Source organism: Candoia aspera, chromosome 2, assembly GCF_035149785.1.
Source record: "Candoia aspera isolate rCanAsp1 chromosome 2, rCanAsp1.hap2, whole genome shotgun sequence".
NCBI classification, from domain to species: Eukaryota; Metazoa; Chordata; class Lepidosauria; order Squamata; family Boidae; genus Candoia; species Candoia aspera.
In genome coordinates this window covers 247,781,638-247,797,703 of record NC_086154.1, presented here as the reverse complement: position 1 = coordinate 247,797,703, position 16,066 = coordinate 247,781,638, and the positions used below count along the sequence as shown (strand labels likewise).

General features: G+C 37.8%; 1 protein-coding gene across 1 annotated transcript in view; it reads left to right on the top strand.

The window, feature by feature from the left end:
• Nucleotides 1-393: 393 nt before the first annotated feature.
• The window catches only part of SLC1A3 (solute carrier family 1 member 3), a 38,788-nt gene continuing 23,115 nt past the window's right edge, over nt 394-16,066 (top strand). The window contains exon 1 of the mRNA XM_063295740.1: nt 394-681. Coding sequence (XP_063151810.1) covers nt 501-681 — 181 coding nt within the window. The 5' untranslated portion in view covers nt 394-500. The remainder of the gene's footprint in view (nt 682-16,066) is intronic.

The window sequence follows — 16,066 nt, the reverse complement described above, 5'->3', positions numbered from 1 at the left end:
TTATCTTTTAACGAAAACAGTTCATTTCTCCTGTGTTGTAGTGTCAAATGGGCAGATATTGCCAATATTTTTTTTACAGTCTCTATATGATAAACTCACTGTTGTTTAATTTGGATATCCACCCATACTAAACTAACGTCATAATGACTCTGAATTTTTTTAAATGCCAAAGCTTAATTTGCAACTCAGTATTATGTAATTTTGGTCTTTTTTGATGACTAGTTACCAAAAAGGTAACTGCTAATAAGTATGAAACTTGCTTATTAATATCTCTGTATTCTAAGTAGCGTATTTTAAAATAAAATGTTATTACAGAAAATGATTTTTTTTTAAAAACTAGTTAATTACAGATTAAACTCATATTCTTTCTGTCTTTTCTCTGTAGGTCTTATCGCTGCTCTAAAAGATTTTTTATTTTTTTATTTTTTGTCCCTTGTTATTGCTGGGGAGATTTTAACAGTACTAAAAAGTAAAGGAGATTTTTTTTTCCTGAGATACAAATGACTAAAGCTAACGGAGAAGACACAATATCGGGTAATAGGATGGAGCGCTTCCAGCAAGGGGTCCGGAAACGTACGCTCATGGCCAAAAAGAAGGTCCAGAACATCACAAAGGAAGACGTTAAAAGTTACTTACTGAGAAATTTTTTTGTACTATTCACTATCCTTGCGGTCATTGTTGGTGAGTAATTTGATCAAGACCACAATCTTGAAAATTTCGTTTGGATAATGTTATTGCTGTTCACTTCACTTCCCTGCTGAGAATATGTTGTTGCTCCAGAATTTTTTAGTCTGATCCTCCATGTTGGGTAAGCAGAGGAAAAACTTTTTCCTTTTTCACAATTGCAGTTCTGCCTGCCATTCCACGTCCTAGCAGTTCAGACCTAAAGGGAGCTAATTGGAAATAAATTTCTTATGCTGTAATGATGCTTCCTCTTTTTCTAAATAATCCCTAAATTAGAATATTCTTTGTAATTCTTCTTGATACTTATTAGAAATCAAAGGAATTATCTACAATCTTAGTCCATTCCTTATTTATTCTCCAAGGACATCTGTCCGTTACAAGCTATAAATAATCAGACACACCAGAGATCTTAATGTCACATAATTCTGAACAATGCCAAGCCACAGAAATAACAAGTTCAACTACAGCAGTTAGCTCTTTTTTTTTCTTAATGGAATTGCACTTGTGCCTCCAAGGTCAAGTGTCCCACTACATATTCTACTCATGTCATTCAATCATTGATGGAAGATTTATCTGGCAAAGATAACATAAAGGAATTTGGTTGCATATTGTTTGCAAAGCGGATTAGAGCAATGTTTGCAAAGGTTTTATGTTTCGAATATTTCTCCATTCAAAAGGAAAAAGGTTGGTTTGGGATGAATCCTTGCTCCTGTAAGACTTTATAGTGAACTGAATCCAAAGACTTGTGCAACGTGTTCTGTGTGACAAGAACTTGGGTTGTGTTTTCAGTGCAATGGTCTTTCTACTTGCTGGTTTGCAAATGTTTTGATTTTTTAAAAAAAGAATTTTGACAAAGATAAGGTAGGCATCGAGATGATGATGATGATGAAGAAGAAGAAGCAGAATTATTATTATTATTATTATTGTAGTTTTCCCTTCAACAGATGAATAGTTGGCTTCTTTTTTAATTCAGAATTGCCAGCATCACCTTGGGCACAGCTAAAGAGCTTCTTGAACTTTTGTTACTGAGTTCTGTTTTGTGAAAGAAAGTATTTTTATAAGAAGAAAAAAATAAACCAAGTGAACGAAAGTATTTGAATAAACAAAAATAATTGTATTATGTATAGTCATAATCTTTATTTTATTTAGAGGGAGTATCAGGTACTTGGATAACATTAAAAATAAGGAAAGAATGTTTGCTTATTGTAATCAAAGGAACTAAGTTTTCTTCATAATCCACTGTAGGAAAAGGACTTTAGAGTTATTTCCTTTCGAGAGTTTTACAGGAAAAGAAACATGGGTGACCATTTTGGGGAGAGAATGTTCAAAACAAAACAGTATAAGATTTCAAAATCATTTTCCAGGAGCTCCTGCTTCTTGCAACTTTTGCTTAACCTTACATTGTTTCAGGTTTCTATAGTTTGTTGAGACGTGAATGCCTTCTGCATTGCCCCACTGAAAAGACTGGGAACTCTCAAGAGAATGGTCATCTTGTATATGTTCCATTCCTTTCACTGGGACGTACAATCTAGGTGTAGTACAGCAGAAACTGAGGAGTTCACCCAACCACAATCACTTCTGATCACATACAGTGGAAACAAGTTTGAAAAGAAATGAGCATGCCTCCCATGCCATAAGGCATCCATAGCCAAGCAGATGGGTATAATAGCAATAGGAAGTAAGCAAGCACTGTCTAAGTAAAAGCTCTTCTTTGTGTCTTTATCTTAAAACGGATATGACTCCGAAGAGGAGACTTATGTCATAGAGTCATAATCTGGTATTTCTAAAAAGTAAGGATACAATCCTGGAGTTACTAATGTAGGAGTAAATCAGATGATCGCAATGGGATTTATTCCCAAACTGACATGTAGACATATGTACTACTCTATGCATAAGGAATATATACTGTTCTGGAAACCATCAGAATGCACCTGTTTTATTCTTTGAATCAATATTTTAGTAAGCACAAATTGCATTTAAATTTTAAGAGCTGATTTCTTTGGGCAAGGCATTGATTAGGCTTAGAATTATGCTGAATGTAACAGCATTATATACCCTTAGATTATTCTCTAGATATAGTTAATGGGCAATGATTCCTTGATTAAATTTCACGGGGTTACTTGAAAAATAGTTCCAAGGATCTATTGTTAATGAACTCTTACAGAAATATTTCCAAGAATCTATTTTGTTGTGCAACTCAAGTTGATTGCAAAAAAGCTGTATCTAGATCAGACATGAGAGATTTAGGTTCACAAGCTTTAAAGCAGAGCAAAAATTATGGGGTATAACTTCAGTGAAAAAAAATTCTCACTGCCATAGCATTAGAAAAAGGAAATAGACTGATTTCCTGAATGGCCAAACACATCCATTTAGTCATTTGTCGAGATGGGTGGTGAAGAAATGTGATTAATGAAATAAATAAATTTATCTCAATGTTACTAGGACCTAATCATCTATTTGAGGCCACAATCAAGCATGAAACTGTGGTCATGTTGCATCAATACTTGTCTTTCTGGAAAGGTAAATCATTTCTAGTGGCTAAAATCTTTCTGGTGCACAGATTAAATTTGAAAAGAAGCAGTTTGGGGAATGGTGGATGTTTTCAATTCATAGAGGGACACATTTAAAAAGCTGAACTTGTGGAAAGATAGTTTGAACTGAGAATGAGCAGAGCTAATGGCTAAACCCTGAATGTAAGAGGTCCTTTAAAGAGACGAAACATTGCAGTGATTTAAAGAGGTGGATAATAAAAGTTACAATCTATGATCTCAGTGATGAATGCTAGTGGCCTGAAAATTAAATATTCATCAGGGCAGTCCTCACTGTAATGGCTATTGGTGGAACTAATTTTTTCTTAACTGAACTAACTTTCACTCTGGACAAAAACGGTAGAGCAGAAGTTAAGAACATCTGGAGTGCCTGTCAATTCCTTATTAACTTTGGATTTTGTTCAGGCCAAAAAGCTGGTGTTGCAAAATTGGGCAACATTGAATATCAGTCTGAAGCCAGCTCACTCTCTCAGAACCCTAGAACTGCGCTAGACGCAGGTTCCTAGGAACCTGCAAGCTATTGGTATACCTTTTCTTTCTCTTGTTTAAGGAAAGGATTTTTTCAGGGCCAGGCATAACATTCTTCCATCGGTGCTGTTGACTGGCAGGTATGCCAATACTCCCCTGTCTCAGAACACTTGCCCTTTTGACTCTGGGGAAATTGAGACAATTCAACATGTCCTTTTTATTGTAACTTTTATAAGGATCTTCTAAAGGATATCATAACTCCTCTTTTACTAAGTACCTGGGAGAACAGACAATTTTTACACCCACCTTTTACTCTGACGTGAACCGTGAAACCACCTACACAGTAGCCAAATTTAAAATGAGTTAAAATGAGGCAACAACTAACAACAAACATAACTGGACAATCCTTTCTCTTCCTTTTCCTTTTGACTGTTTGATTTTATCAGGTTGAAGCTATTGCTGATCTCTGATCATAAATAAAGAATTTGAATTTGAACTAACTGATATAAAGGAGGTCCAGGACAGGAGGCAAATCTCCCGTGACATCAGAATTCAACTAGTAAATGTAAACTTACTAACAAGAGGTACTTCCCACCCTACAAGTATTATACTACTAGAACAAACCTTACAGTATAATATTAGGCCTTTATATCAGAAATAAGCCCTATATGATTCAGTGGGATATAGCAAGGTTCCACAATGTGGCTCCCTGCAGATGAGTGGTGAGTGTGACCCTCAGCACTCCAAACCAACATGGGCCTTCAGCAGATTGCCAGGTTGTGAAATCTGAAACAGAAGTCTGCAGTAAATATATTGCAGACGAAATGGCTGGCACTGCACTTACAAACCTTGCTAAGGTGATACGAGATTTAAGGTTTGTAAAACAGTGATCTGTAGTTATTAACTTGCTGTGGTGGTGACAATCAGTTAAATTATAGTCTCTACTTCGAAAAATCATCTCAGGTTCAACTAACAATCAGTGAACCCTTCCCATGCTGCTTTTATTGCAACTCTGGAACAGCATGAAGCTGGGATGGGAAGGATTTTAAAAGTGAATTGAAAGACTTGCTTTAATATAGGACCCAGTGCTTGGGAGAAGACTTTCTTGGACTGATCCTGATCCTATTTTAAGGCCACCTCCAACCCTGAGCAGTAGCATAGGACCTTAAGGGCCTCAGGCAAGCTCTCTCCTGCAAATGTTTAAAGTAAGCACTCTTATTCGGATACAGTGTGTTGCCAATGTATTAGTTGGCTTTGACTAGCTGGGGACAGCAAGGAGGCCAGCCAGAGCTTGGATTCAGAGCACTGATCACAGGCAAATTATCTACTTCTGGCAGAGAACAGAAATATTCACCCATATAAACACTGCGGGGAAAAAAATCAGTCAAGAAATATGCTGCAGACTACCACTTGGTAGAGCCTAGGAAAAGAGATTCAAATGCCATGATGTGTCTACACCTAAAAAGATCAGAATCATGCAACCCATGGTATTCCCTGTGACACTCTATGGAAGCAAAACTTGGACTTTGAAGAAGCAGAACAGGAACAGTATTGATGCCTTTGAACTTTGGGGTTGGAGAAGACTCCTGAGGATACCATGGATAGCTAAGAAAACAAACAAATGGATCATTGAACAAATCAATCCAGAATTCTCACTCAAGGCCAGGCTCAAATTATCCTACTTTGGACATATCATATGAAGACCCAGTTCTCTGGAAAAGGCTGTAATGCTGGGAAAGTTGGAAGGAAAGAGAAGAAGAGGACCACCAGCAGCAAGGTGGACGGACTCAGTCATATGAATGCACCATTGGAAGACTTGAAAGAATAGGTTAGGGATAGGTTGTGATGGAGAACATTTATCTGTGTGGTCACTAGAGTTGAAAATGACTTGTTGGCACATAACCAACCAACCAATCAAACAATAAAAAAAACCCCTACAGCTCTTAGCCCAATATTCTAAACTAATATAGGACCTGTAAAGGGGTGAGAGGAACTGTAAATACAGGGAGTTTAGCTCTCTCGTTAACTTCTGATCTCCCTAAACTGTCAGTCTTTTGACCTTCTCAGTCTTCTTTGCCTTCTCAGTCTTTTCTCCTATAGCTGGCCAGTTCTGATGGCACATAGTAAAATTTTGTAAAAGACACTGTCAGAGCTTCACGGTTTCTCAGATAGCACAGTGTCATGTAGTTGAAAATCCAAATCTGAATCAATTTATTATACTGTATTTAACAGCTTTACAAATAAAAAATAATGGTAATAACAACAAAAAGCCCAATCAAATATATGCTATTTTGATATATCTAGATATCTCATTCGCAATAGGGGCAGGCAACTCCGTTGCTAAGCAGCATGGTTGTTAAGAGCAACATCATATGATCACACTGACTTACACCATCAGTTCTGGTTGGTAAGCGAATCATGGGTCGTTAAGCGCAACATCATGTGACCGCGACTTGCAACTTCCTGCTGGCTTCCCCATTGACTTTCTTTGTTGGAAGCTGACTGTGAAGGTTGCAAATGGCAATCATGTAACTGAGGGACACTGCAACCATTGTAATGCATACCAGTTGTCAAGCACCCGAATTGTGATCACATGACTGTGGGGATGCTGCAACAACCGCAACTTGAAGGACCAGTCATAAGTCTTGTTTTTCAGCGCTGTTGTAACTTTGAACGGTGGCTGAATGAGTGGTTGATAAGCAAGGACTACCTTACTTTATATTTAATATAATTTTCACTACTTTCTGTTTGCTTCAAACTTTCCAACTTCTACCACTTAAGGCAGCATTCTCACACTGTCCAATGATAGGATTGGCCTACTTAGTATTGCACCCTTTGTTGTAGATTCTGGCTTAAGCATACCATATCTCAGCTGCAAAAATTATAATGCTCTAAACCACTTTTTCCCATTGAAATTCAAAGCACTACATAGCTGTAATATCTGGGAATCCCCAAAATTAGATCAAATGGGTGAGGGAGCATCAGGCATTGTTAACGCTGACTTCAGTTCTCAATCAGCTATAAGATTGCACAGTTGCCCTTCCTTTTAAAATTTTCTTTAGAGAAACCATGCCAGGGCCAATCTGGACTGGGAACAGCACATCTAGGGTGGGTATAGCCTTGTCCTTTTATTCTCTCCACCCTCAAAGCATTTGTTTAGAAACCTTGACATCCTTCTGGTCTAGTGGATGGCTGCAGCCCAACTCTTCCTTTAGAAATGTGCCACTTTCCCCAAAAAGACAAAGACAGACTAGAGTAATTGGGGGATCCTGGGGAGGTGGAACTAGAGAAGGTGAAGGGAACTCAACATCACTGGTTGCCCTCTAATAAATGGATCTTCTGTGAGGGATCCTATCAGTCATGGCAACCATTTACGGAAGCACCCATCACATGCCTCAAAAGATGGTTCCTTCTTACTTTATCCATTAAAAGAATCTTCATATACTCCTCGTGTTTTATAAATACCTATCCTGGAAGCTAGGTTTCTTTCCCACAGGACATATATTATCCTCGGTGATTCTAGTTCCTGTCTGTTTCTTCCTTGTTCAACTTCTTCCTGTACTCTCATCTCTAACAAACTTCCAGAGTAGTTTCTCTAGCCTGTTCAATATAGGTAAACATCTATGCTTGGAGCATGATCAGTTCTGCTTTCTGTTTTCAGATTAAGTGCTTCGGCTTACACATGGCTGAATTACCCTGTAAACTCAAAAAAGGCAAGATGAGATCTAGTTGTGATGGGATACCAAAGGAAAATCTAGCGTTATAAACTACATTGGGAAGTTGAAACCAAATTCCAAAAAAAGTCTTGCCTTATCGTCAGAGAAACTACATAGATACACAACTAGAGTCTAGCTCGAATTGAGAGCATCTGTACTTTTTTAAGAACTCCAAAAAAGCATTTGAACTTCTGCATTTGGGGGAACAGCTACATCACCCTTTACCCAACCTTGCATTCTCTTTGGATCGTAGGAATTATTGCCAGCTGAGAGTTCAGCTTTAGCATAACCAACCACCATGGATACAAGCAAGGTTGAAAATTACTTCACTCGCATGTAATCCATTGTGTAATGGATGTATTACATGGTAATGTAACTTCATGTTCCCATGCTTGCTTCCCTGTTTGATAGGTTCTAGGTGACCTGTGATCTTGGACTTTTGTCTGCAGATATTTCATTCATTTACTCAGTAACCTCATTAGTGAATAAGTAAATATTTATGCCATTGTTCCAAAAACTTGTTGCCGAAATATGGATTGTGTCTTTGTTTGCATTTATGAATTGAAGGCTCAGTTGCAAGATAGCTTATGGGTGCCAAGCAAAATAATTAGTAATTTAGAAAATAATATACTGCAGGCAGTTAGTTGTAACCAACCTGGGGGGAGGGAAGCAGACTGTGAAGAGAAAGGGAGGAATCCCAAATACTTTTTTACTGGTATTTGGAATTTCTCCCTCTCTCTTTTGTTTGCTTTATAACCAAAGAGAAAAAGATTCTATGGCATATTTCATTGTAAGCTAAAAATGCTGGCTTAATAAAATCAGGATGTAAACAAGTCATGTACAGCCAAGTTGTCTCCTCACTTTGTGACAACATGCCATCAGGCTAGGATTTGGTACTAGGACAAGGTAGGATTTCACATCAGAAGTAATGACAAGCTCAGATCTGTAAGCAATTTTAAAGATTAGTTTAAAGCTGACTTCTGATCCTAGTTTGTTTTTGCAAGTGCTTAACTGAGTTCTAGGCTCACTCATCACAAGAAACCAGAGTAAGTGCTGTATCTTAGCTTAATAGCTACCTTTGCAGAATGTGGAGTACAGTGAGTGCATATCTGTAGTTTGTTTAGATCCTGGTTTATTATAATAATGAATAATAACTGGGGAAACGCCAACTTAGCCTATTGCACCAAAGTTGTCAGAGAAATATAGTATTAAAAGGTAACCACAAATGTCAAATTTAAAATACTGTGTGAAATTCTAGATTTGTCATCAAATGAAAAATGCTGCAGGGTATAGATCTAGAAACATCCTTAGAAGAATGTTAAGATACTATGGACCAAATATACCTTAGGTTCAGCAAAACATCTTACAGTACAGAGTACTCCATGACATTCGTCTTACCAAACTAAGTGTGGACTGGCTGGTATGACAATTGAGTATTGTCAGAAACCGTATTCTCAAAAATCAAATTCAGGGTGCTCATCAATAGTTCTTTATCAAACTGGAGAGGGGTATAGAATTGAGATGCCTCAAGGTTTAGTCCTGGTCCTCTACTCATCAATAGTTTTATTAATGACTTGGATGAGAAGATGGAGATAATATTAATTTTATTAGATCAATAGAGAATACAACATTGGAATGGATAGCTAATACCCTGGAAGACAGAAATAAAATTCAACATAATCTTGCTAGGTTAGAAAAATTAGCTAAAAATAATAGAGTGAACTTTAGTCATGATAAATGAAAAATTATTCAAATAGGAAACTGAAATCAACTGCACAGATATAGCATGGTAAGATACCTAGTTTAGCAATAGTATTTGCAAAAATAATCTTGGACTAAGGGTTGATAACAAGCCCAAACGAGTCACCCTTGAGATGTGGTTGCAAACAATGCAAATGCAATTTTAGGCTACATTAGTAATAGTTTATAATCATGGGAGTAATAATATCACATTATTCTGTGTTGATCTGACCCTTCCTTGGGTTCTGAGTCTGTTCCTGGGCACTACATGTTAAGAAGGATTGAGACAAACTGGAACTGGTTCAGAGAAAGGCAACAAAGATTTTTGGAGGAGAAGGAACTATTTTCTATGAGAAGAGATTGAAAGAACTGGGAAAATTTAGCCTTGGGAGAAGAAGACGGGGTGGGGGGTGCATGATAGCACTCTGGCAAGCTTTTCTTCACTGGATGCATTTCAGTAGAGGCTGAATGGTCAACTGTCTTGGATTCTTCTTTGGATTCCTGCACAAAGCAGGTATATGAACTCAGTGTCTAAATGGCTCCTACCAATTCTATTATTCTACTTGACTGGGGAAACAAGAAGGCACATACTGTATAACTGAAGTTTAGACCATCATAAAGGGCCTGGAATTAATGTATTATTTTTTGAAAACTCCTTAGCTTGATAACATCTATTAAAACCACAGCCAAATGGTTGTTGAACATTTCTTCATAGGAACTAGATGGATTTAATTCCCCCAAGACATTGTGATGCTCAATAGAACAGACACTTAAGAACATATTAGAGAATGGATGGAGAGCAGGTTTTTCAGACACTGTTGACTATGAATGGTGAAAATGTTGCCAGCTTTGTGTGTGTGTGTGTGTGGAGAGAGAGAGAGATTGAGAAAGAAATCTCCAAAGCAGCTTTTCGAAATTGAATCCAAAGTGCTTCACAGCCCCATGTTTTTATTCAGGTATAATATACTTCTCAGTATTGAATAATGTGCTCCTGAGCCATTCCCTAATTGCAACTGAAGTTTAAACTGACTTAAATACATTTTAGCTCTTTGACAAAGTTCAAGCTTTTCAATTTGTTAAGTGTGAATTAAGTTTTGGAAGGATTTGTTGGGGAGGGGTGCTTTGTTAGTTTCAAAAAGAGTAGTCCTGGCATGCCATATAAAGATCTAGTGTGGCTGTTGGCCCAAAATTTTTTTCCCATTACTCCAATAGAGGAAAACAATTCTCTTTTTCTTTGTTGTTGTTCAAGAACTTCTTGCTAGTTTTTAGATGAGATGGTCCTTTGGCATAATCAGTAGTCCCTGTGTTCTTCCTTTCTTACTTTTCATGTTGGTCCATGAAAGGCTTTTGGATGACCTTAATAAAAAAGTGTTATCTCACCTCATTTTTAGTTGTGTGGTTGTACTATGTAGAAAGTATATTTTCCATGGTAACATTATAAGGAGAATTAAACTGATTGTTAAAAGATGGTTGGCACATGCTGATACTCCCCATCACTTTCTGGTTCACAGGAACATAAGTTTGCCATGAAATCTGCATCAGGCAAGCAGTGTGTATGTGTGTAAACTTGAGAGCTAGTTAGTGTAATGGTTAGTTGCTGGACTAGGAGTGAAGACCCTATAATAGACCCATATTCTAGTCCTCCCTTAAGCATGGAAACCAACTGCTTCTTCAGGGATAGTGCCTTTCTTTAGCTTGTTTCATCCCATTCATGTCCCAAGAGTCTCAAGATACCAGGTCAAGACTTCTACAGCATCTCCAGATTGGTAATGTACAACTCAGTATTAACAGCATACTATGAGAACCGGTGATTAAGGTGCTAGACTAAAAGCAGGGAGATCCAGGTTCTAGTCCTCCCTTAGGCACAGAAACCAGCTATATGACTTTGGGCCAGTCACTCTTTCTCAGCCCTAAACTGGTAAGTTAAAAAAAAAAATCAATCTACTAACCTGTACTGGATCAATGTGATAGATTACAGCCCACAACTTTCAGTAAAGAGGCTTGTATCTTACAGTAAATTGATTCAGAATAATAATAATAATAATAATAATAATAATAATAATAATAATATGTTTTCCATATGAAGAAGTCCTCAAGAGCTTAGTTTCAGCAGTACTGCTCCTAGAATGTGTATTGGCTCTTCCATAAAACTACAGTTGCTCCAGAACTTAAGTGAAATGTTTGAAATGTTTTCAGTTCTGCTTTAGAGGTAAGGCACACTATATTTGGAATAGTTGGCACTTCAAAATAAACTATGGCTGCTGCAAACCAGGAGGGGAATTAGAGTACAACAAAGAAGGCCAGGGGCAAAGCCCTGAAGCTCAGCTCTTATACTGAAATCATGGTCAATATTTGAATTGAATCACTGAATTGGATATCTGTCAAGTGGAGTGAAAGGGACTGAACAGTTTAAATTAATCAGTGTTAAACCCTCATATCTTACTTAGAGGTAAGATATATTACTTAGAGGGTCTGTAAGGTACATCCTATGATTAATTAAGTAACATAGTCAAGCATTCCATTCAATAGGAGGTCATTCTTGATTTCCTAATGGTGATGCTGTACAAGCCATGAAATCATATTTTAAAGTGATTAAAGTGTGGGTGTCCATGAGCAGGGCCTCCCAGTCTAGCAACAACTGATGCACAACATGAAGTTGTGCAAAGGCCCTTCTGGGATGGTTGCCACCTGCTCTTTGAACAGGAGCTGTGAGTCAGAAGGACCCCCAGAGTGTGCATGGGTTCTGTTTGGGGTAGGAGATAGAGTAGTGGATGTGGTAGGTAATCCCATCTAGAACAAGAGATGGAAAGTCCCCAGAACGAGGGGGTCCCAACACCCAAAGCCACTCAGTCTTCCTTGGGTTGAGTTGAAGCCTGTTGTTCCCCATCCAAATCCCCACAGCCTCCAGACAGAACCTCCACAGCATCACTTAGTTGGCCCAGAGTGGAGGTATAAATCTGGGTATCATCAGCATACTGATGGTATCTCACCCCATCTGTCAGATAACCTCACCCAGTAGCTTCATGAAGAGGTTAAGCAGGAGCAGAAAAAATACCAAAGGCCCTCCCAAGCAGCACCCCCAAGCAGGACCTCTCCCCCCTATCAACACCAACTGGAACCAACACAATACACTGCTACCCACATTTAACCCCCAGAGCCAATCCAGAAGGATACCATGGTTACTGGTACTGAAAGCTGCTGAGAGAGCAAGAAGAGCAAGGATGGACACACTGCCCCCATCCCACTGCTGCCAGAGGTCATCCAAAAGTGCAACCAATGCAATTTTATGTCTTACTTATGCAGATAAGTTATTGTTGGTTTATCAGCTAGACAAGACCAAGTATCTGCAAATACCACTTATTTCAGAGGGAATTATGAGTAATAGGCCCAATACTTCTTTTAAAAAGCCCATTAATTCTTTGATGTTGTCTTGTAAACATGTGAATAGTTGTTGAGTAGAAAAAAGGCTGCCAGATAGGATGATAGACTATCAGTTTCTGAGGCACAGAATGGATGCACAGTGAATCTTACACATTTGTAGAAATATGGACCAAAATATAGGGTGCCCTATGTAGCCATGTGAGTAACTGACCTATAGAATATGTGAATTGGCATAGTGGTCAATTGATTTACAGGGGTCTCATATAACCAAGTTAGAAGACTAGCAAGCAGTATTATCTGATATTCTTTAGGTATAACTAAGGGTTGGTAAAAGCTCTCATGTTGTGAAAACAATTTTAAGTTTGAGGGGTGTTCTTTCTCTAATTTTAGGCTTTAGCTTTTGGTCAGAGGGAAATGCTCAAGGAAAATGTAGAGATGCCGTATTGACAGAAACACACTTATATCCATATACATAGATGTATGGATATCACATCACACTGATTCCACCAAAGGAAGGTATTTTAGTTGTCATATCACTCTAGAAAATATCAGTTTGTGACATTAAATAGCTTAATTACAAGAAATATTTGACTTGCCTTGCTATCATGTTGCCATTAAAATTCTTAGCTGTCTTCATTTTCTCCTAAATCTAAATCTGGTTCCAAATTTTTAGTTTATTTCATGTTGAGTCCTTTATCTTTGTTTCTGATCCATCCAGTATACGTGTTGGAAGACCTTACCTCCAACAGGAAAATCAAAGAGTAACATAAGGAGTAATTTAAGACTATTCTTTATTTTTGCACATTTAATTTCAAGTCTGCCTGATATAGACATTATTAAAAATTCTTAGTTAGATACTAATGGGAGAACAACACAATTCTTAAGAATACAAACCCATACACAACCTATTGTTTCTACACTGGCAACTCATCAGATGCCAAGATCCTGAATCTCTTTTGAATCTTTTGAAGCTCTTATATAATGCACATAGGTATTTGGTCTCCTGCTATATTCTCCACTGCTTCAAGGTTCTGTTCATCTCCCATCTCAAATCCATCTTTGCTTTTAGGAGGACACCAAGTATTCTCATGCTCACATGGTTAAAATCTTATAAGAGGAGAACCGGCCAATGCTTTGTGGCCCTGTCTCCTCAATTGTATTTCTGGCACCTCACTGCATTAACACCCACAAACTGGAGAAGATCTGAGTTAGAGATCAGTGATTGATTAACTTTATTAAGTTAAATTTAACTAGTAAATGTAAATTAGTAATTTAAACAGTCTTATAAGGGTTTATTTATTTGATTTTTATCCCACCTCTATTTTGGGCCAACTCAAACTGCACACATACCTTCTGCTTCCTTCTCCTATTTTCCCAACAACAACAACCAGGTTGGGCTGAGAGAGAGGGACTGCCCAAAGTCACCCAGCCACCTTTCATGACTAAGGGAGAACTAATTCACAGTCTCCTGATTTCTAGCTCAGCACTTTATATCCCTACACCAAACTGCCTCTCAAGAGTTCTAAATCATGCAGAGAGCTATTGAGCAGATACAGCTTTATGCTCTATCAAAGGTGCCACCTCAAGCCTTCTCCCCCATTATGTAGATGGCAGTGGGGCCAGTTAATAGAGACATGAGACAGGAAGCATAGGTCAGCAGTCACGATCCCCTTCCCTCTCAAATGATTTCAGTTGTATGAGCGAAAGAATGCATGGCATCTTCCCAGATATATTTGATAAAATACAAATGAAGTGGATGGGGAAAGGTCAGCAAATATAAGCTCACTTTCTGCTCATACATTTTTAATCTCATGAAGGACTACTGAAAAAGGATTACTATCCATATATAATTATAACTGATTGGAGTCAGTATCTCCTTTTATCTAGTTGAAGAGAAACAGAGTTCTTGCTCAGTTTCTTGACTTGATTTATCCTCTAAATTTTCTCCAAGAGACAAGGATGTTACTTTAAACTATAATGCTAAGGCAGGATTTTTTTTAAAAAAGTACCATTTGCGAAACAAGAAATAATGGTTTCACATAATGCTAAACCATAATGGGTAAATTCAATGTTTTAACACTGTGGGAACCCAGAATAATAATGAACAGATTAATATTTGGATACAAGATTGGCTGAGTGGTGGGCAAAAAATTATTTAAGGAAAAAAATTCTGAAATTTGTTTTTGTGGAAAGATTGTGATTTTAATTTTTTTTTCCATTTTATTTTGGCTTGCAAATACTAGTAAGAAAGCAGTTTTTGACATTTTCGTTTTGGATCTGGATATTACTTTGTTCCAAAGTTAAATACCATCATTTGGATGACCATACATCAGTGTTTTTCAAGCTTGGCAACTTTAGGATGTGTGGACTTCGACTCCCAGAATTCCCCAGCCAGCATGCTGGCTGGGGAATTCTGGGAGTCGAAGTCCACACATCCTAAAGTTGCCAAGTTTGAAAAACACTGCCATATGTGGTGCAACCTATTCTTACTTAAGATTGGTATAGACATCTGTAGATTTATCATGCAATAACTATACTCCATATATTGTTATTTTGCATGTCCTCTAATAAACACATTTAATTAGTACCTTAAATTAGTAACATAGCACAGTTGCATTTCAGAACTCTGCATTAATATTTCCACTTTAACATGAAGAAGTGTAAACTAGAATCAAGATCTTGTATTTTGCTTGGTTTGACGGTTCTACAGATCTTGCAAGTGTTCATTTTTGTCTCTGTTTAGACTGCATACCTGGGCAGTTTCTTTTAATACAATGTTCTCCCGGAAAAATCAGGGCATTAGAATTGCTTTGTCTTTTGGAAATATGTGCTCCTCCTGTCTTCTTTTTGAATGCCTGCTTCCCCTCTCCCCCCGCCCCACGTGAAAGGTCAGGAGAAAACCTGTAGTACAACTTTTGGGAGATTTCTTACTACGCTTTGTTCCACTGATGGGCTCACAAATTGTTAGGAAACTTAAACCTTTGTAGAGAAGGGGTGTTCCCCATCTATGTAGAATCTAAACCAGAGCCCCTTTGATTTCCAACCCAGCCTTGCTGCTTTTTTTTTTAACGTACAATGATTGCCCTGTTGTCACACATGAATGAATATAACATAGCATCCATGGTGTCTTTTAATGAAATCAAAGGCAGGACATCAGTGAGTTGGTACTGTAATTGCAAGAACACAGGGAGGAATTTGTAAAGTTCCAAAACTTCTTGTGGGTTTCTCTTTTTTTGGTGCCTTCAAGACAGTTTTAACTCCTAGAGACTGCCTGGACTAGCCCCTGCAGTTTTCTTGTCAAAATTTTTCAGAGGTGGTTTGCCATTGCCTCCTTCCTAGGGCTGAGGGAGAGGGACTGGCCCAAGGTCACCCAGTTGGCTTTGTGCTTAAGGCGGGACTAGAACATAAGAAAAGGAAGAAAGAAAATTTCATTTTATGTGCTCAGATAACTTTAATTTAAATGCAAGTTAAATACATTTCTCATCCATCCATAATCCCTACTAAATCATTGCTGGATACTACAGTCAT